Source organism: Halichoerus grypus, chromosome 1 (genome assembly GCF_964656455.1).
Source record: "Halichoerus grypus chromosome 1, mHalGry1.hap1.1, whole genome shotgun sequence".
Taxonomy (NCBI): domain Eukaryota; kingdom Metazoa; phylum Chordata; class Mammalia; order Carnivora; family Phocidae; genus Halichoerus; species Halichoerus grypus.
In genome coordinates this window covers 161983760-162003479 of record NC_135712.1, presented here as the reverse complement: position 1 = coordinate 162003479, position 19720 = coordinate 161983760, and the positions used below count along the sequence as shown (strand labels likewise).

Here is a 19720-nt window from a genome sequence, read left to right as displayed (position 1 = left end):
CGCGGCCCCGTGAGGGAAAACTTGTGGACACCCCCCTCCACTGATGAGGCAAATGAAATCCAGGGAGGTGATGTCACTCACTCGAGGTCCCACAGGAGTAACCCCTGAGCTGGAGGAAGAAGCCAAGCCTGTGTAGGCCAGGGCCAGCTGCCGCCAGCCAGGTGCAGCCCCGTCCCCTGCTGGTGTCCCTAACCTGCCTGTAGACTGGAGGTCCGGTCCCCACTGGTCCCCGCCTGGTGAGCACCAAGCCTGACATCGTTGCTAGCTCCGGTTTTCCCCACAACCAGGGAAATGGAAGAGAGATGGCCAAGGCCGCGAGAAGGAAATCCTGGCTCCTGCTACATGGCCTTGGGGACGGAGCCAGGGAGGGGCAGGGAGGGGAGAAAAGGCCACGAGACAGAGAGGCCTCCAGGGGAGGCTTACAGCAGCAAGCTCCGGGGCTGGCTCGCTCCTGCTGCTAAAAAGTTTTAAATAATCACCACATCTTAAATTGGAAGATTTTACATCAAAATGTAGTCTGGGAGCTTGTCTGGAAGAATGAGAGCATCCCGCCACGCGGGTGCGGGTTTCCAGAAGGCGGGATGGCTGGAGTTGTGTCCTGCCTCCTCCTCCCAGGGCATGCGCTCCCGGTTCACCACCGTCCCCCTCGGGCCCGCTGCACTCCGTGTCCCAGCACCACCCACCAGAGCTGGTGGCACACGCGCACGGTCATACCCACTGTGTCCTGACACGTGCCCCCACCCCCCCAGGTGCGGAGTGTTGTGAGACTGTCCGTTCTAGCCGGGCTTTTCAACGGCGGCTGCTGCCTACCACATTCAGTTCAAGACCCCCAGGGTCACACACTGCCTGCATCGGAAATCCACTGGCTTAGAGAAAGAGCCAAGGAGAGCGGCAGCGTGCATGTGTGGGGGGCTCAGACTAGGGCCCCGGCGCCGCGCCTTCTCAGCCCTCCTGGTCTGCTGCAGCCTCAAAGCCCCAGAAACCTACACGGGGCAGCGAAGGAAAGATGAATTCTCTCAGCCTTCAGGGGCCTGTCCGAGTCCTCTGTCTGACCTGATGTTTTCCGGGCCCAGTGACCAGGACCAGGACTGCAGTCTCCAGATGAAATCCAGAGTGACAAACCAGTGGGGAGCCACCTCTGGGGAAGGAGGAGGAGGCAAAGTTGTAGTAAAATATGAGGAAAGGATCCCAAAGCTAGCACTGTTTACACTGTGATTCCTTCACCCCCAAGAAAAGAACTCCCGGTTGGGGGCTAATTCCTTGAATAAGACATCAAGGACCATCATGAGCAACAAACCGGCCTGAGACATGCAGATACGTCATCTAACACAAACACTTCACAAAATAAGGGTTTTTTTCTTTTTTTTGTTTTTTTTTACTTTATAACCCTTTGGTACTATTTGAATATATTTTTTGCAATGTGTGCATACTACTTTTATAATTAAAAAAACACTCAAAATGATTTTTTTTTTTAAAGTAAAGAGCTAATCACAGTGGAATATGAAATGGAATATCAGCTTTGGGGACAGGCCACTCAGTTAAGTCCAAACACCCCAACGTGGTCGCTGGGTTTCCAGTCTTCGGCCCTCTGACTCCACCCACGGAGCACCTACTGTGACCTTGAACTGCCCTCAAAGTCTAGGCACACTTCCTGTTGCTAAGCTCCCTCCGGCGGGGCGGGGCACAGGAGAAGCCCAGGAATCCAGGAGGAAATGGGTCAGCAAAATTAAGTTAATTTACAGAGTTATAGTAAAACCCACCACCATAACCCGGCCCCACATATGCAGCGTTCAGCGACCGCAGAATGGCGAGCGCCTGCAGGTGGCCCAGAGGTTGCCGCGGGGACACTGCGAAGGGATCCCGGGGTTCCGCGGCTGCCGCAGGGCGCTCGGGCACACACGTGTGCCTCACAGCGCGAAGGTGGTAAAGAAGATGTGCATCTTGGCCAGGAAAGTGGTGACGGAGCCCTGTCGCCAGAGCTTCATCTCCACGTCCAGGGCGAAGTCCCGGGGCTCGCGCACCAGCCGCTGCAGGTAGACCACGCCTGTGTAGGCATTGAGCGGCCGCGTGCCGAAGTAGCCCTCCTCGTTGCCCTTGGTGATGGTCAGGGAGATGGTGTCGCCCGCGAAGACGGGCACCGGGCTGATGCGGAAGATGTGCGCCGGCACCAGGAGGCCCGTCTGGAAGTTGAGCTGGTAGTAGGTGATGCGCGCCGGCGAGTTCTGGCACTCCATGAAGTCGTGGCACGTGGTGCGCTCGCACTTCCTGTGGGGGGCACGGGGGGCGTGGTCAGCGGGCCCGGGGGGCGCTCCCACCCCTGACGGCCACCCGGCCCGGACATGGCGCAGGCCTCAGTGGCAGGCTCAGGGCCAACTGGCCCGGCTCCGTCACCAGCTCTATTCTGCTAAGTCGCCTTACCTCTCTGGGTCTCAGTTTCCTCATCTGTGAGGTGGGATAATAGCCTGTGGTCTCGCCCGTTGGTTGGGGTGAGTTAATGGGCATGCAGGGCTTCACACGACGCCTGGGACACTGTGTTAGCAGCCCTTAGCCACACGTTCCTCCCTGTCTTCTTCCTTCCTCCCTTCATTCTGACCCGCCTTCCTCCGTTTTGTTTTCACTTGCACACTTCCCATTTGCACAGATTCCCCGGGCACGAGGTTTTGATTGTTTCACCATTTTCCAAATTCCTTTTCTTCCGTAACTGACTCTCCTTTGGAGCCGTCTCCTTTTCTGACTCGGGGTGGCCTGCCCTTTCCCAGGGGAAGCCTCTCTGAGTACCAGGGCCGCTGGCCCACCTGGAGCTCCAAGTCACCCACTCCCTAGGAAGCCTCGAGACTCGGCCATGCTACATGACAATGACAATGAGGAGGGAAACTCCACCAAACCCCACAGGGGGTCTAAGAGCTTGATTTCTGAGCACAGCATCAATCTGTCCCTTCTTGGCTCTCAGAGCCACTGTCACCCCTCCCTCGTTAAGTCACTCTCCACAAGCTCACTGCTTCCAAAATGGACGCTGCTTAGGCGCCAGGGCTCAGCAGCTCTAGAGGATCCTCTGAGCAGAGTCCCCACCTGGTGTACCACGGCGGCACAGGGCCACACAGGCGCCACGACGACAACCATGCCACCAGCAACAAGTGGAAATGACGCAGTGCTTACGTCACGCCATGCACCGTGCCAAGCCCATGCATCCCTTTACTCATCTCGTGCGCACACCCACCCCAGGCTGGTGCTGCTCTCACCCCCATGTTCCAGACGGGGCAGCTAAGACCCAGAGAAGGGAGGACCTGTCCAGGTCACCCAGACACACTCCCCTAAATGTCCCGACATGCATGCACATGGACGTCAGGGGGTATGTGACAGTGAAACAGGGCAATGTGCCGCAGGGCAGCCATGAGGTAGAAGCAGCAAGCCGGGCCCAGCTGAGCACATGTGTGACTGCAGAGTCACCAGCACCTCGTGCCAGTGTAAGAGGGAAGGTGGGCGCCCTCTGAGCCCGTCACATCCAGCTGGGGGCAGGGGCAAGAGCTTTTGCTTGACCCACTTCTGTTATGGAAATATTTTTATAAGCACGTGTCCCATTTGCAATTATAAAAACATAAGTATGGAAAATACCTTACAAAGTAAAATAAAGTGGAAGACAACTGAATTATAGGAAACACGAAAGTGCTTTATGAGAATGTATGTTTAGTAAAGGACAGGAAATACGGCAAAATGCCAAGAAGTGATCAGTAAGAAGTGTGGTCACCGGTCTGTAGGATGGTCCTGGGTGTCCCACCTCCTGGTGGCCACACCTTGTGTGGTCAGGGTATCCTCAGGGTACCCCCCACCTCTCGCAGTGCTGGACTGTGTGCCCGTGGCACAGTATGTCACTTCTAACGTTAGGTTAGGTTACAAAGGACTGTCACCTGCTCTCCTGATGACCCGTGCCAGGGAAGCCACATCACAAGCAGCCTCACGGAGAGGCCCCCATGGCAAGGAGCCTGCTGCCCAGAGCCACGTGGCTGAGTGACAGGGTCCTGCAGCCCCACTCGAGCCTTCAGATGACACGGCTCCAGGAGACTTGAAGCCAGAATCACCCAGCTAAGCTGCTCCCAGCTTCCTGACCCTCCAAACCACGGGGGATAATAACTGGTTGTCATGGAAAGGTGCTACGTGTTGGGATAATGTGTTACACAACAATCGCTAGCTAGTATATTATGTGTGTGTGCGCGTGGGAGGAGGGAAGGGGATGGAGATTTTCTGTGAGTTGTCTTCCCTTTGTTCTCTTTGCTCTGAGCTTTCTGCAAGGTGCTTTTATTTGTACCCTGTGTGGTCAGACCACAGACCCAGCCGTGTGGACCTGTGAAGAGCAGGAGGGGTGAAGACTGGCAGCCCAAGAGGGGTGCAAGGGTCCCTGGCCCAAGGCCAGGCAGGGGCACTCACGTTTCGGAGACCCGGACGTAGTTTGGAGGGCACTCGAAGCGCAGGCAGCGGAAGCTGCCCCGGATGTTATGGCAGGTCTCGGCCTCAGAGCAGTTGTGGGTGCCCAGTGCACACTCGTCCAGGTCTGGGGGGGAGAAGAGGAGGGTGATGACGGGGACCCCTCAGCTGGGGGCATTCGTCCAAACCACCACAGCCCACGCTGGAGGCCTGGGTCTCAGGGCAGCTGGTCCCGGCTGCAAGCACACAGCTCCCCACCACCCTCCACCACACACACCCACCTTGTCCACTCCACACCCAGCAGCTGAGGACCTCGCTTTAAAATAAATCATCTGCGTCCCCTGAAGGCTTCCCATGCTCCCAGAATAAAAGCCGAGTCCCTTCATGCACACCCCTCTGGCCCTTCTCTGAGCTCCTCTCCTTCCACTTGGGCTGCAGCCTGTTGGACGTCTCTGCGCTGCTCCAACGCCCCGATGCCCATCCCACCCCAGGGGCTTTGCACATGCTGTTTCTGCTACTGAAACACTTTCCCCACATCTTCCCATGGCTGGCTTCATCTCATCTTTTAGGTCTCAGCTCAGGGTCACCCCCTGCAGGACGCCCTCCCTGACCACCCTACAGTGGTCCCCCTCCCATTTTATTCTCCTTCTACTGCCTGTCCTGCTTGGAAACACATGCTACTTCGTATGTCTGTTCTGTGTCCAACCTCCCCTTCCTCAGTGTGAGCTCCAGAAGGGCAGGGTGTGTGTCTTTCTTGGTCCCGTGGTGTCCCCAGCAACTAGCGGAGTGCCTGGCACAGAGCAGGTGCCCCACACATATTGCTGGATGGAAGTGTCAGACCCATCACTTGTAAGTACAGACTCTGAGATGCGCAGTTACGAATGCCCCCCAGAGCTGCGCAGACCTGCTCCCGCCTCCTGCGCACACTCACACAGACAGGCATGAGGTTAAGCACGCCCCCATGCTCAAGCATACGCACCCAGGTACACAGAATCACAGACACAAACGGATGCTGACACACACTCACACACACACGCAGAGACATATAGGTAAGTATCTGACAGAAGCTCAGAGAAGCAAACTTGGGGCGTGTTTGTGCACAGGCAACCTGCAAGACAAGTAAGATCAAATAAATGGGTTCCACAGACCCTTTCCGTGAAGACTAGCGGCTCAGCGGAGAGAGGCGCCAGGGGCCGTTGCTGGGGTGATGGGGGGCAGAGCCTATCAGGAGCTTCCCTGGGAGGCTTCTGGTTTCTTGCTCCAATCCTCCACACTGATCCAGTTTAGGGGCTTCTCCTCATTCAATCCTCATGCCGCCTGTAGGGTGAGGGCCACGGGCCTCCCCGGACACAGGAGGGAACTGAGGCCCAGAGAGGGGCACAGGCTCGCTCAAGGTCACACAGCGGTCAGCAGGCAGCTGGGGCTGGAAGCCAGGGACCCAGTCCCGATGCCACACGGACTCCTTAGAAGAGCAGCGTGACAGGAACGCCAGGAAAGTTGTAACAACAGAAGCCAACTGCATCCCAAGTCTACGCCTGACGTCCATCCGATGCTCGGGGCCCTCTGGGCTCATTAACTCATTTGTCCTCACAACCCCACGAGGCAGGAACGGTGTCACTTCCCATCCTCACATGCTGACTCCAGGCAGTTGGCCACCGCCCTCTGTGGCGACAGACCAGCTGACATTCATTCACCTCTCCAAGCCCCCCTCCCTTTCCTCCCCTGCAAACTGGGTCATGATCCCGATTTCCCAGGGTGGCACAGAGGCGAGTGGGAGAAAACAGGGCAGGAGCCGGTGGGGCCAGGATGGGCGCGGTTATTGTCCTGATGGTTCATTAACTGAATCCACATGAAGGGAGGGCCCCTGCTCTTCCCCCTCTGGCCCCAGTGATACTCAGGCTGCCCACACTGGTGAGCAGGAAGTCCTGCCCCTGATCCTGGGCAGGGGTGTGGCGGGAATGGGGAGGGAGCTGCTTCTTGCTGTCTGCCGGCCCAGTGCTGAAGTAGGAGGGAGGAGAGCCAAGGGTCAGCAGCCCTGTAGCCTGGCCTCACCATGCTGTCACAGGACTTCCCTATGACCCCAGAGTCCTCGCCCCTTGTGTCTGTGGGGTCCTCATCCCTGGAGCCTCTCTTGGAGAGGTCAGGCCAAAGGGAGAGCTGGACAAGGCCATATCCTCGGGGGTGTCACTGCAGCCCCAGCTGAGACAGCCAAGTGCCACCCACAACCCAGATGGGGGAGGAATAGGGGACAAAGTCAGTGCTCAGATTAATAGCGGTGCTAAGAGCTAGCCCATCGTGAGTGGACTGCTGATAAGGTCTTTACATATATTCAAAACAAAACAAAGGCAGAATTCAAGGTTATTTTCCGCATGATCTTAACTCCTATTATATCGTATATATACATACTGTATGTATGTTGGCATAACAAGAGTACTGGGAAAAGATGCATCCAAGTATCAGCAGAACGTGCCGCTCGGTTCAGTGGAGGGGTTGAGCGTTCACTAAGCACCTGCTACGCGCTGGACGCTGCCCTGCGTGCTGATGCATGAGGGTCACGGCCCTGCCTGCACGGAGTATGTATTCTGGGAGACAGTGCCAAGTCTCAATTCCTTCACATTTTTCTGTCCCCACTTTTTTTTTTTTTTAACCACTGAAGAGGGGCAGGATTTACTGTGACATTAACCAGAACACTGTTCTCCCACGGCTGTCCTCCCATCCTCCCGCTGGAGCCACGAGACCTCCGTGGTTGGCCTGAGTCAGAACAGGACCACGGAGTACAGAGAGGGCCACCACTTAGCTCTGAAGGTCAGCGGCTGCAGACGTGGGCACCACGGGTGACTCAGGAAGTGGACACGACCAGGCAGAACCACCCTTCCCGCGCTCTGTCCTTGACCACCCTATGACAGCGCAGAGACTTTTCCAGCAAGACAGTGTGGAGGGGCAGCAAAGGCATCCCATGTACAGTGGGGCCTCGCTCTCGCCTGACCTCCTGGTGGGGGCTGCAGCAGGGACTGGAGAGAGGGGACCTGGGCCTCGTTGGGGGGGCACCCCTGGGAGGAGGATGCAGTGACCAGGGATGGGGGCAAGCACAAGCAGCTGCAGGGGCCACAGCCAGAGATGGGTGCTGGGGGTCAGATGCACCAGGGCCAGTGAGAGCAGCCGTGCACCCGGGCCCAGGGAGCCCTCTCTGGTGGCAACAGAGACGCCGTCGGCTGGCCAGGCAGCCCACAGACCACAGCGGACATGGGCTGGGGAGAGACCATCCTGGACTCGAACAGGTTTTCAAGAGCAAAGTCACTGCAGGGTCTGACTGGACTTCAGAGAAGGGACCCCACCTGTGTTCTGCCCTCAAGTGGAACAGAGCCTTGTTCTCTAAAATGAAATCCTATTCTAGGAACATAAAGCCATGTGTCCCATGCAACTCAGCTGATGGTGGGCAAAATCCTTACCTTTGATGGAGCCCATACTTACTCTTTTTTAAACTAAAAAGCAGAGGGCTTTGTAGCCAGGGAGGTCAGCTTCTGTGAGCCTACCAGGCCTCCACGACCATGATTTACCTACCCTCACTTGGGGTCTTTTATTTTTTCTTTGCATCAACCTATGGTAAAGAATCCTTTTGCATTAGACTAAGTATACATATATGGACTGGAACAGTCTGCATAGGTATGGTGCTCCCTGATCTACTCTGTCCACTGCACCCTACCTGATCCTATATTTTGTTCTTCACTAATTAAAAAAAAAACCCAAAACCAGCCAGCTGAGATCTACCAAAATGATCTCAGGACCCATTTACAGGTAGCAACCACCAGGCTGAACACCACTGGTCTAACTCTGTACCCTGCCCAGGACCGATTCTGACCCCTGGGCCTGTAGGAATACCAGTGCCTGCCTTGGTGGACCAAAGCTGCAACCCAGGGGACTCTGGATTCTTAGCCCCACCATCCAGGGAAGAGTCAGTCATGCAGGCCAGGAGGAGGGCAGGCGGGCTGTGCTGTGAAGCCCTGAGTGGTCACTTCTCGTGCAGGGGGAGGGGGGGCGCAGATATTCCTGTGTCCTGCCCAAGTGGATTCTAAACCCCTCCACCTTCCCCGGGTGGCTTGCCAGGCCTAGAATTTGGTGGCCTCAGTAAGTCCCAATGGAACTGAACTTAGTATCGTGACTCCCCAGCATAGAAGGAAGATTAGACGTCACAGAACCTGGTCTCCATCCAGGAAAGTAGTTGCAAACTGCAAGAACAGGTGACTGCCTAGCCGGTTTGTACATCCTTGGTGATGGGAAGCCCCGTGCAGCCCTACCCAGCTCTACACAGCTCTGGCTGGGACAATGTCTTTCTGCATGCAAGGTTAGCAGATGCAATGCCTGAGGACAGACGCTGGGACCCCGGAGACCTCCTCAGGTTCTCCACTGGAGAGGTCTCCTTTTAGGATCCACCCCTCAGGATCCCTGTCCCTCTCCTAGGAGAGGGCTCACAGCTGAGCCCAAGCTGAGTCAAACAGCAGAAAGACTGTCTCCTTCTTCAACCCAGGCATAGACCTTGGTTAATATACCCACTAGCGGCATCGGCCATTCCATGGTTATGTCCTAGGTGTCAGGTTCCAATCACACAGCAAGCTGCTCAGAGCCTGCCCGAGACTCTGGTGGGCAGGGACCTCCTCGCTTACCCTTGCAGGACCTCCCATTGGCCGTCATGGTGTAGCCCCGCTCTGGGCACGCACACTGGTAGCTCCCTGGCACGTTGACACAGCGGAAAGTACAGAGGATGCCGGCACCCTGAGCACACTCGTCAATGTCTGTCAGAAAGAGGTTCGGCCCCTGGTGAACCCCTCGTACCCACAGGGCCCAGCCGCGGACAGTCATCCCAGCCCTGCCACAGCCCTGGAGCCTAGGGGCCCATTTTAACGATGAGGACAACAGGGCTCAGAGAGGGGAAGAGAGTTGCCAATGGCCACACAGCCAAACAGAACTCCCATTCCAGTGCTCACTCCCTGGACTCCCAGTGCTCACTCCATGATTACTACTAGCAGTGCAGGGCCAATAAGGTACCAGACACAGGCCTGGACAAGGTATGTAGCCTCATCCTTCATCCCCCTGAGGCCAGGACCATCACCTCCACTTTACAGAGGAGGAGCCTAAGGTCACATAGCCAAGGAGATCGCAGGGCTGGGAATCCAGTTCTAATGTGAGGCTGAAGCCTTTGTGTGTCCTGTGTGTCCCCGGCCCAGCAGGGAGTCTCTGGGACCCTGGCACACGGGGAAGGGGTGCCTCTCAGGAAGGGGGCCCCTGGGCAGAGGAGAGTTACCTGTGCAGGTGTGCCCGTCCTCGGCCAGCTGGTAGCCTTGGCGACAGTAGCACTGGTAGGAGCCATAGATGTTGGTGCACTCCTGGCTGCAGCGCTGGGCCTCACATTCGTTCACATCTGTGGGGACACTGGCCTGTGGTCAGGGCAGAGTCCTCCCAGCCCAGCGGCGAGGGCTGAGGTCCCAGCTTACTTAGAGCCTTATCTTGGGAAGCCATTCGTTCCAGCCTCTCTTAAGGGCCAGTGGGGAATTAGAGGCCCGGAAAAGGGCAAGGAGCCCACCTGGGGCATGCAGCTGGGGCAGGGGCAGGGCTAGAGCTTGCTGGTGGGGTCTCGGCCTGCTGCCTGGAGGAGGCAGCCCCAGATCGGGCTCAGATCTCCCCAGTGGGGAGCTAGATGCTGCCCCATTGAGAGGCCATAACAGCTGGTAGAGATGGCTCTGGGAAGCATCATCTAGGTGCTAATAAGGACCCCCTCAAGCTCTGGGGCCTCACCAGCCTGCCCTGATCCTCACGCCTGGCTCTGCATGGGGCTGGGGGGGAGGAACCAGAGCTGCATGTGTGGGCACATGAGCCAAACGGTGTGGGAGTATGTGAGGGGAAGGTCAACTCATGGCTCAGATGGAACATCCACTGGGCTCTGAGCTCGGTGAGGGCTGGCACTTGGCTTTCCCTCATCCAACCAAGAAATGCTGAGCTGTTACAATGTGCCGGGCCTGTGCTGAATTTGGGGACTTAGCCATGAACAAGACAAAATCTCCACCTCGTGGAGCTGTCATTGCCATGTGTGTTGGGAAAGGAGAGGGAGGGCTAATTGAATGAGTCAAATAACTAGTACGTCCAAGGAGCAAGCGCTGTGGGGAAAGAGTAGAGAGGGGACAGAGAGAGTGTCTGGGAGGCTGCAGCTCTGCAGTCATGTGGGCAACTGGGGGAAGCATTCCAGGCAGAAAGCACAGCAAGAGCAAAGGCCCTATGGTGAGAGTGTGCCTCGTGACCTCAAGGACAGCAAGGAAGCCGCTGTGGTCAGAGCAGAGGGGGCCAGGGGAGAGGAGCAGGGGAAGTGGGTCACGCAGGGCTTGGTGGGCTGCCATCTGACTCACGTCCAGATCCCCCTCAGAATTTCCCAACACACGTGGCGTTCACACAAAATGAGCCATCATCTTCTCTACTGGGCTCTGAGCTTCTGGTGCCAGGGGCCACACTGGCTTCATCTCTGGGTCTCTGACCTCCAGCCACAGAGGGTGTAGAGAAGCTGCCTGAAGCAGGGATGGTGGCAGCAAAGGCAGAAGGGCCAAGAAGCGAGTGAATGAGCCACACCATTCGAGACCCATGCCCGCAGCTCACTGCACCCAGCCTGGCCTGGAAGAGGGGCTCACAGGTGATCAGAACACAGACGAAGGAATGAATGTGGCAAGGTCTATTCTGGGGGGCCCTCCAAATGCCCTCTGAGGCAGCCGGTCCTGGTCACACTGCCCTGCCCCTGGGCTGGTGCTGTCCCATGGGAGGGCCAGCTCAGGGGTCTCCGCAGGCTCCCCTCCCCAGGAGGGAAGTAAGGAAAGCGCCTCCAGGCTAGGAGGGGCTAGAGACCCGCATCCTCTTCCCTCACCTACCCTCTGACCCGTGGGCAGGGTCCAGCCCATTCATATGCTTGGTTTAACTCACGGTGTGTTTTTTAGAAGTTTAAATCTATCGTAACATGTAAAAACCAGCAGCTTTTACTTAGAGAGCTACATTTCTAGCATCTGGAAAACCAAGACCGGGTCAGCCTGGACTGTCACTGCTGGGCAGCACCATCTCCAGGTGCCGTGTGGCTGCCACTCCCTCTTGATGACCACTGGGCTCTCCAGCTGGCCTGAGCCTGATGTCATGTTTCACTCACTTCTGTTCCTTGCCTGGACCCCCAGGCTGTGCAATCCTGACCAGGATCAGAACCTACTAAGGGGCCGAGGCTGGGCTGTCATCCCTGCCTGAAAGGAGCTCCTATCTGGGGGTGCAGACGATGCAGAAACCCAGCCCCTCTGGTGTGAGATGGCCGGACCCTGGGCCCTCTGGGAGGGCTTCGGCAGAGGTAGAGAAGTGGTGTGAGGTAGGGATGGGGCCGGGGAAGGTATGAAGCTAGGGGCTGGCAGGGCTTTGGGCTTTTTCCATGGTGGGGACCTCTGTGCGGGGTCAGAGGTCGGGTCAGCAGTACCTTCACAGCGCTTGCCATCTGCAGCCAGCAGGAAGCCGGTGGCACAGGAACAGCGGTAGGAACCCAGCGTGTTCTCACACGTGTGCTGGCACAGGCGGCCCGGCGAGGTCCAGCACTCGTTCACGTCTGCGGGCGGGCGGCAGGCAGGGGGTGGGCGGCCCGAAGGGAGGGCAGAAGGGGCCTGGGAGCCAGCTCCCTCCACCCCCAGGTAGAAGAGGGGTTGGGTGAGGACGGGGACACAGAGACCCACAAGGAGAGACAGGGAGGAACCTGGACAGGGAACAGGAGAGGCAACAAGACCAGGGCCCGAGGAGAAACGCAGCAAGAGTGTTGGAAGGAGGCTGGAGGCAGAGACAGAGGGACGGACAGACACAGCAAGAGGCAAGAAAGAAGGGTGACAGGGCCATGCTGAGAGAAGCAGAGGAGACCAGAGCAAAGAGGAACAGCAGAGCAAGGCGGAGGACAGGGCCGGCAGGAAGGAGGAGGCGGCTTGAGGGCTGGCCCGGCGCAGGGCCGGGGCAGGTGGACACCACAGAGGGGTTCCCGGCCACCAGGGCCCACCTACCGACACAGGCCCGACCGAAGGCGTCCCGCTGGAAGCCGGGTTTGCAGTCACAGCGGTAGGAGCCAGGGAGGTTGTGGCACACCTGTCCCTCGCCGCACTGGTGCACCCCCGTCTCACACTCGTTCACGTCTGCCAGGGAAGGCGAGCAGGGCACCCTGAGGCCCAGGCTGCCCCTCGGCCAGGGCCGCCCACGGGCCGAGGAACCCAGGAAGCCCCAGGCTGGGTGGAAGGCGGGCAGGGAGGTGGCTGGCCTCACCCACACACTTGGTCCCGTCCTGGCTGGCGTGGTAGCCACGCCCACAGAGCAGCGGGTTCCTCTGGCACGTGTAGGAGCCCACGGTGTTGATGCAGCTAAAGCCTGGCCGACACGGCTCAGCCAGCGACGTGCACTCGTTGATGTCTGCAGAAGTGATGAAGGTGACAGGGAGCCTGGCACGGCCCCTCCCCGCATCCTGCCTTCTGAGTCCAGGGCCACACCCAGAGGTGGCCGTTTTGGGGATCCAGACCAGCCTTGGACAGGGCTGTGGGATGAGAGTGTCCCCCTCCTGTGTCCTATGACCCCAGGGCCTTCTCCTCCAAGAACCTAAGCACCTGCCGAGCTCTTCCTACATTAGTCTCACAGCTGCCCTGATGAGGCGGTTGAAAGCAGTGGCCCCCCTAGAACTTGAAGCTGAGTTCTAGGGTGACTACAGTAAGTCACGCCCCTGCTCTGGCTCCTCCTGCCAACCTGTCACGCTCATCCTCCATCTCTCCCTCACACTTTGCCCCAGCCTCACTGGCCTCATCATCTCAAGATGCCCCCAGCCCACCACAGGGCCTTGGCATATGCTGTCCCCGCTTCTCAGGCACACACTGCCCTCTGATATTTGCATGGCTGGCTCCCTCTCTTGCTCAGGTCCCTGCCCCAATGTCACCTCCTCAGGGAGGCCCCCAACCATTCTAGGTAGATGAGCCCCCCTTTAAGATTTTATCCCCTACTTGTTTTATTATTTATCAAAGCACCTTTGAATAACTGCCACTTCTATAAATGTGTTTGCTTAGTCCCTCCTCCTCCAAAATGTCTCAGTGAAGTGCTATAACTCCCTGACATCTAGAACCAGGCACATAGTAGGTGCTCTAAAAACGCTGTCAATGAATGAATCACTGAAGAACTGTTGGCATTCGGGCAGACCCCCACCCCCACGTTTCCCTGACCCTGGCTGAGGATCGCAGGGAGCCTCTTGTGCCCACAGCCCTCGTGCCACTGCCAGAGTCACACGGTGAGGAGCTGTTAAGGGGGTATCCTAGAAACAGCTCCAGCTCCCAGAATGGCTAGAGGGACCCCCACAGAGTCTTGAGAAAGGCTTCAGATAAAGCCAACACTCCTCTTGTCCCTAAGTGTCTTCCCTGTAAGATGGAGACACCTGTCCCACCAGCTGCCCGCGTGAGGGAAGGGTGTGCGATGGAAGCGGTTTCTAACACACCCCGGTTTCTGTCCACAGCCAGCGGCTGGCCTTGCACACCTGCCTGTCTTTCCACCTCTCCTGCATCTTTCACCCCCCCCCCACACACACACACACAGGGTTGAGCGCCGCCTTGACCACGCCCGCTGCAGATGCCGTCAGTCCCACAGGGGCTCTGGCGCCCCGCCTCTGGACCCGACATCATCAGCAGCCCTGGGAAGGGGAGGCTGCAGGCCAGCGGTGTTGTGGAAGGAGGTGAAGAGAGGTGGGGAGAGTGTGAGATCTCAGACCCACGCGAGGACAACGAGGCCACCATGTGCCAAACTGCAGGTCTTGACCCATGAGTGTGGAATGAGCTCGACCCCATATGTCTCACTAACATTCTTTGCAAATAGAAATTTTAGCTAGTATCCCAGGTAGTAGGGTAACGTTTTGTGGAATCTCTGTTCCAGCTCTGTGTGTGTGTGTGTGTGTGTGTGTGTGTGTGTGTGTGTGTGTGTGTGTGTACCAGGTCAAGATATAAAGATATTCCTTACTGCTAGCTTGGTTAAAAACCTCCGATAGACATTCATGCCGTCCAATCCCAGAGAAGGGTAAACTGAGGCCACAAGCGCAGGAACTCAGCCAAGGTCAGACAGGTCAGGATTTCAAGAGTTCTGTTACGCAAGTGCGTCCCGGGGCCAGGTCCCAGCGAGCCCTCCCGGAGCCCCCCGGCCGGCGGCCACAGCCCCCGCAGCCCCCGCTCACCCACGCAGTTGCCCTCGGGGTCCTGCAGGAAGCCCTCCATGCAGCGCTGGCGCGCCTGGCAGTAGAAGGAACCCTTGGTGTTCTGGCACGTGAAGCCTGCCTGGCAGTTGTGTGTGCCCAGCTCACACTCGTCCACATCTGCCACACAGAGACGGGGTGTCAGGGGCCGGTGGGCTGGCAGGCCCCTGCCCCCACGCCCCACCGTGACCTTGATGGTTGCAAAGGTCTCCTCCATCACGGGAGGGCAGCAGAGCAAGTTCGCTGCCGGGACCCAGGCCAGTAGTAACGATGCCGTCACCACAGTGCCTGAGCATCTCTGCGGTACCAGGCACCTTGCGTGGCACCCTGACGGGGCTTTCTTTACCCGGTGCTCCCAACAACCCCAGCAAGTAGGGGCTACGACAAACGCCTTCTTAAACAGGGGGGATGGAGGCACGAACATGGCTGACGGCTCGGGGACCCTGGGCTGGGGCCTGCTCCAGGGTCTGTGCTCCCGGGGCAGGCAGAAATGAGGACGAGGGCCCAAGTCCCCCAGGGCCTGTGTCCAGCCTTCTCGGGAGGTGGCACTGAGGGGGAAGCTGCCAGATCTGGAAGGCACCGCTGTCCCCACCTGCTCTGTGGCATGGAGCAAGTCCCTGAGGGCCCCTGACGTCCGTGCAGCACCCCACAGTTTACAGAGTGCTGGCTGAGCCCTCCCTCAGCCTTCCAGCAGCAGGTACAGCTGGCCTTTCTGACAGACGAGGAAACTGAGACAGGATGCAGAAAGGTGACCCACAGGGAGTCCGCGGCAGGGCGGACACTCACTCAGTGTCGCTGACTGCCAGACCAAGGCCTGTGTGTCTGTCTGTCTGCAGTCCTTCCACCTGTCCTTCCCTCCATCCCTCCCCTGTCTGGTTTCCACGGCTTCCACCACTGTTCCACAGCAGCCTGGTCTCTGCGAGGCCCTGTGCTGGGTTTCAGGCACCCAAACGTGGACCGGGTGTGGCCCCTGTCCCGAGACCATGCCTGAGGAAGCAGCCCCTCCGCAGCCGCTCTGGTCTAAGGAGGTGGCAGCCAGCACCCGAGATGACAGAGGGGCAGGGGGCGTGGGACATGTCCAGGGAGGTGGCGCCCCTCCCCAGGTGTCAGAGTCTTCAGAGGGGGGCTGGCCCCGGATCTGTGTGTGCATATGTGTGTGCCGTGGGCTCACCTCTCCTCCCAGCTCACTCCACCCAGGCTCAGGGCCCAATGTGGGGCTTGCTAATCCACCTCCCTGAGCTCATGCCCAACCTCAGGTCACTTTTCATCCAGTTTCCAGGGTTTGCAACACTCGAGTGCTTCTGTGGGTCTTACCTCTTTGGTGACATTCTTCTGGACATTTTTAGTTAAAAATGTTAAGACTCCAAACCTCCTCCCTGATGGGACCTACCAACCCTGTCCCACTTCTTGCACACTCCCAGCCTGCCTTTACCCCTGAGACTTTCTGTTCTTTGGCCACACCAAGATCTCTCCCTTCTCCAAAGCCCTCATACTTGCTGTTCCCTCTGCCTGCCTAGAGCCTCCTCCCCCAGAGCTTCTCATTCTGCAGGTCTGGATTCCTGGGACATCACCTCCACGGGGGCCTCTTTGGAGCCCCACTTAAAGTAACACCCAGCCCACAGCCACTCCTGCCCTTCCCATTTGCTTGGGTGGCCCGTCTCCCTCATCAGGAGGTGGGGGCAAGGACACCGCACCCCAGCCCATATCCTGCCATTCAGAACACTGCCAGGCACATAAAAGCAGCCCAAGAAGTTATCTGTTGAAATGGTTCCATGATAATCCTCCCTCTTCTTAGGAGGCTAGAATTTTCCAGTGAAAGGCACACAAGTGATCCTTCTGTGGAGCTCCACCCCCCAGTGTACAAACAGGGGGACTGAGGCATGCTGAGGGAATAACTTGACACCACCCAGAAGCACATTATGGCCTCCCCCCACCAGCCTCAGATGCCCCACTCTGCCCCAAACACCATCATCTTTGAGGTCTTCCCACAGGCAAGAAACCCAAGTGCTTGGAGCTTGCTGGAGGGAGAAGCTTCTGGTCAGGCCACGGGCTGGTCAAGGGGCAGGGTGGGAGCGGACAGGATAGGTCAGGGTGGGATAGGAGGTGGGGTGAGGGCGGGGCAGGGGGTGGGGCAAGAGGCAGAGCACATCAGGGGCGGGGCCTCCGGGCCGCCCTCCTCACCTGCACACTCGTCATCCTTGAGGGCATAGCCAGGCTCACAGGTGAGAGCCTTGTAGCAGCGGAAGGAACCCACCGTGTTCACGCAGTGCTCGCCCCGGCTGCACGAGTGCAGGTCCGTCACACACTCGTTGATGTCTGCAGGGAGAGCGGGGCCGTTAGAGGCTGCAGGGTGGTGCCAGGACCTCGGGCCTGGCACAGCCAGCCCTGCCCTCAAGACCTCAAGGTGCCCACCACCCAGAGAGCCCCACGAGGTTGATGTGCACCTGTCTATGCAGCTGTTCATTCAACAAAGATTTATCAAGCGCCTGCCGTGCCAACAAGCATTGTTCTTGGCACCGGGGTACATCCGATGGTGGACGAGACAGACAAATCCCTGCCGGGGCCGACACAAATAAACAAGCATCAAGTAGGGAGGGTGGTGGTCATGAGGGTCATGGAAAAGCCAGAGCAGGGTGAAGGGAATGAGGAATAGAGAGGGCAGCAGGGAAGTCCGGGGGATCCTCAGACAGGAGGCCATTTGAGCAAGCATGTGAAGGGCTGACGGAATGAGTCAAGCAGATATTCCAGGCAGAGGGGACAATGGATGCCAGGGTCCTGAGGAGGGAGCCCCCAGGCAGACTCAGAACTGGCCAGCAGGGGGTTTGGCTGCAGGGGAGAGAAGAGGAGAGAGTGTTTGTAGATGCAGAGGGAGGTGGGAGCCATAGAGGCTGTTAGAACAGGAGATGGATGACGGGGCTTGGACCACCACCCATGGAGGCGAGGAGAAGCAAGTCAGGTCTGGAAATGCTGTGAAGGTAGAGCCAACAGGATCTCCTGATGGATGAGCCAGAGGTGAGCGAGAAAGAGGAGCCGAGAGGTGTACAGCGCTTTCCGGCTGAGCGGTTGGACAGGCGAGGGTGCCAGCCTGGGATGGGGACGGCTGCGAGGATCACGCCAGCAGGGAAGGCTGGGAACCCCACCGACACACTGAGTTTGAGTGTCAAGAGGCAGCCAGGCATGCATGTGAGTTCATGGAAGGGGTCTGAGTAGAGACACTAACTGGGGAGTCGTCAGGGGCTGAGGTCCCCTAGGGGACAGGGCATACAGAAGAGGCCAAGAGCAGACTTGGGATGAGCAACTGGGAAGGGGAGAAGCCTACAAAGGTGAGAGAAGGGAGGGTGGGAGAACCTGCCCCAGGTTCTGGTGCTAAGGATGAGCATGAGCAGATGACCGGCCACGTGCCGGCCACCCCCACACTCCACCTGGCAGGGAGGCGCAACAATCCTTCACTGATGCATTCATCCCTCGGACACACATTAGCCAGCCCCTATTCTGTGCCAGGCCCAGCCGGCCAAGCGGGGATGTCGCCACAGCGCCCGCCCTCAAGGAACTGCCTGCCTGGCGTGGGGACGGGACAGGGAAGGTAGAGATGCTGGGGAGAAAAGCTGCTGTCTTGGAGCCTCGGACTGTCAGAGCCGCTTCTCAGGGCCGGTGACCTGGGACCTACATCTACGAGGATGATGGAGACCAGGTAGAGAGGTGGCGTGCAGGGCTGTGGGGAAAGACCCCCTTCCAAACTCACAGGTGACCAAAGGGCATGCAGGCCAGGCTGACCCTGACTCTGGGGGCGGAGGGGATGGGGAGGTGGGAAAGGGAGAGTTTCAGGCCAGCAGTTTCCGGGGAAGGCTTGGCTGCGCAAGATAAAGACTTCTGATTCCCAGGATGGAGTGACAGGGAGAGATGCTCCCACGACCCCAGAAAGGCCACAGCTCCACAGCCCCAACAGCCTGGGAGGAACCACGGTAATAAGTAACAGCAGCTGACACTAACTGAGGTTCGCTAGAGGTCTGGCCATTTACAGATGCCATTTCACAAACGAAGTGACTTGACTGGACCGAAGTCACACAGCCTGCACATGGCAGCAGCAAGAAGGGAACCCAGAGCACCCAGCCCAGAGCTGTACTCTTTCCACGCTGCTGCGGGATGGGCCCCAGAACCTGGGGCTGCTTCCTTCCCATCTAGCAGAACAGCTCACCTGCAACACTTTTCCCAGGGGCCAAAATGGTCCTCAAAGGGCAGGGCACAAAAGACAAACTGCAGAAGTCATACATCCATTAGAAGTCTTCTGGACTTGGCTCCACCCTATCCCACTTCGGCTTACATACCTTCGGTGATGGGGAGCTCATTACCTATGCAGGCTGCTTCAGTGTAACCCATTTGTTGAATCATAACAATGACATCAAATACTCTTTATGTGGACTAACTCAATCTCCACGGTGACGAAGGCAGGTGTGACTACTATGTCATTTCACAGATGGGGAAACTGAGGCTGAGAGGCTAATGGACTCGTCTAAGGTCTTGCAACTAGAAAGCGGCAGAGCCAGGCTTTGAACCCAGGCAGTCTGGCTGCAGAGGGCACTCTTCACCCAGGTGCGAGTCTCTCATCGCACCAGCCGGGGTTCATAGCCGAGCCTGGAGCTAGCAGATGAACCACAGAAGACGTCCGTACTTGTCTGTGCATGAAGAAGTGATGGGGAGAACAAGTGCTAACAGATGATAAAATGAGCATGTCAGTGGAGCAGAAGGAAGGGGGGGCACTGGCGCGTCAGTGCAGAATGAACAAGGAGAGAGACATGAAAGAACGAGAATGTGAGCTCATAAATTTTGCTGAATGAAATATACCTTTGCTCTTTTAATCCCAGAACCTGTTTTCTGGCTGCCCGGGGACCCCTTCTAGTACGAGGTCTTCTGTCCAGGGCATTGGGGGAGCCCGCACCCCCAGGCATGGCCAGGGCATCCTGGGAGGGGTCCTCGCAGGCCCGGGCAGGATCCGCCTTCCCAGACATCCACACACAGACACGACCCAGACAGGAAGAGCTGCCC

The 19720-nt window shown here is 57.9% G+C and overlaps 1 protein-coding gene across 3 annotated transcripts in view; it reads right to left on the bottom strand.

Moving 5' to 3' along the window:
* Positions 1–1351: 1351 nt before the first annotated feature.
* The window catches only part of FBLN2 (fibulin 2), an 85967-nt gene continuing 67598 nt past the window's right edge, over positions 1352–19720 (bottom strand). For all 3 annotated transcript variants that reach the window (XM_036113489.2, XM_078074651.1, XM_078074648.1), the window contains 9 exons: positions 16859–16993; positions 14660–14797; positions 12727–12870; positions 12471–12599; positions 11906–12031; positions 9719–9835; positions 9081–9209; positions 4423–4546; positions 1352–2265 (listed from right to left, as the gene is read on the bottom strand). In XM_036113489.2, coding sequence (XP_035969382.2) covers positions 1908–2265; positions 4423–4546; positions 9081–9209; positions 9719–9835; positions 11906–12031; positions 12471–12599; positions 12727–12870; positions 14660–14797; positions 16859–16993 — 1400 coding nt within the window. In that variant the 3' untranslated portion in view covers positions 1352–1907. The remainder of the gene's footprint in view (positions 2266–4422; positions 4547–9080; positions 9210–9718; positions 9836–11905; positions 12032–12470; positions 12600–12726; positions 12871–14659; positions 14798–16858; positions 16994–19720) is intronic.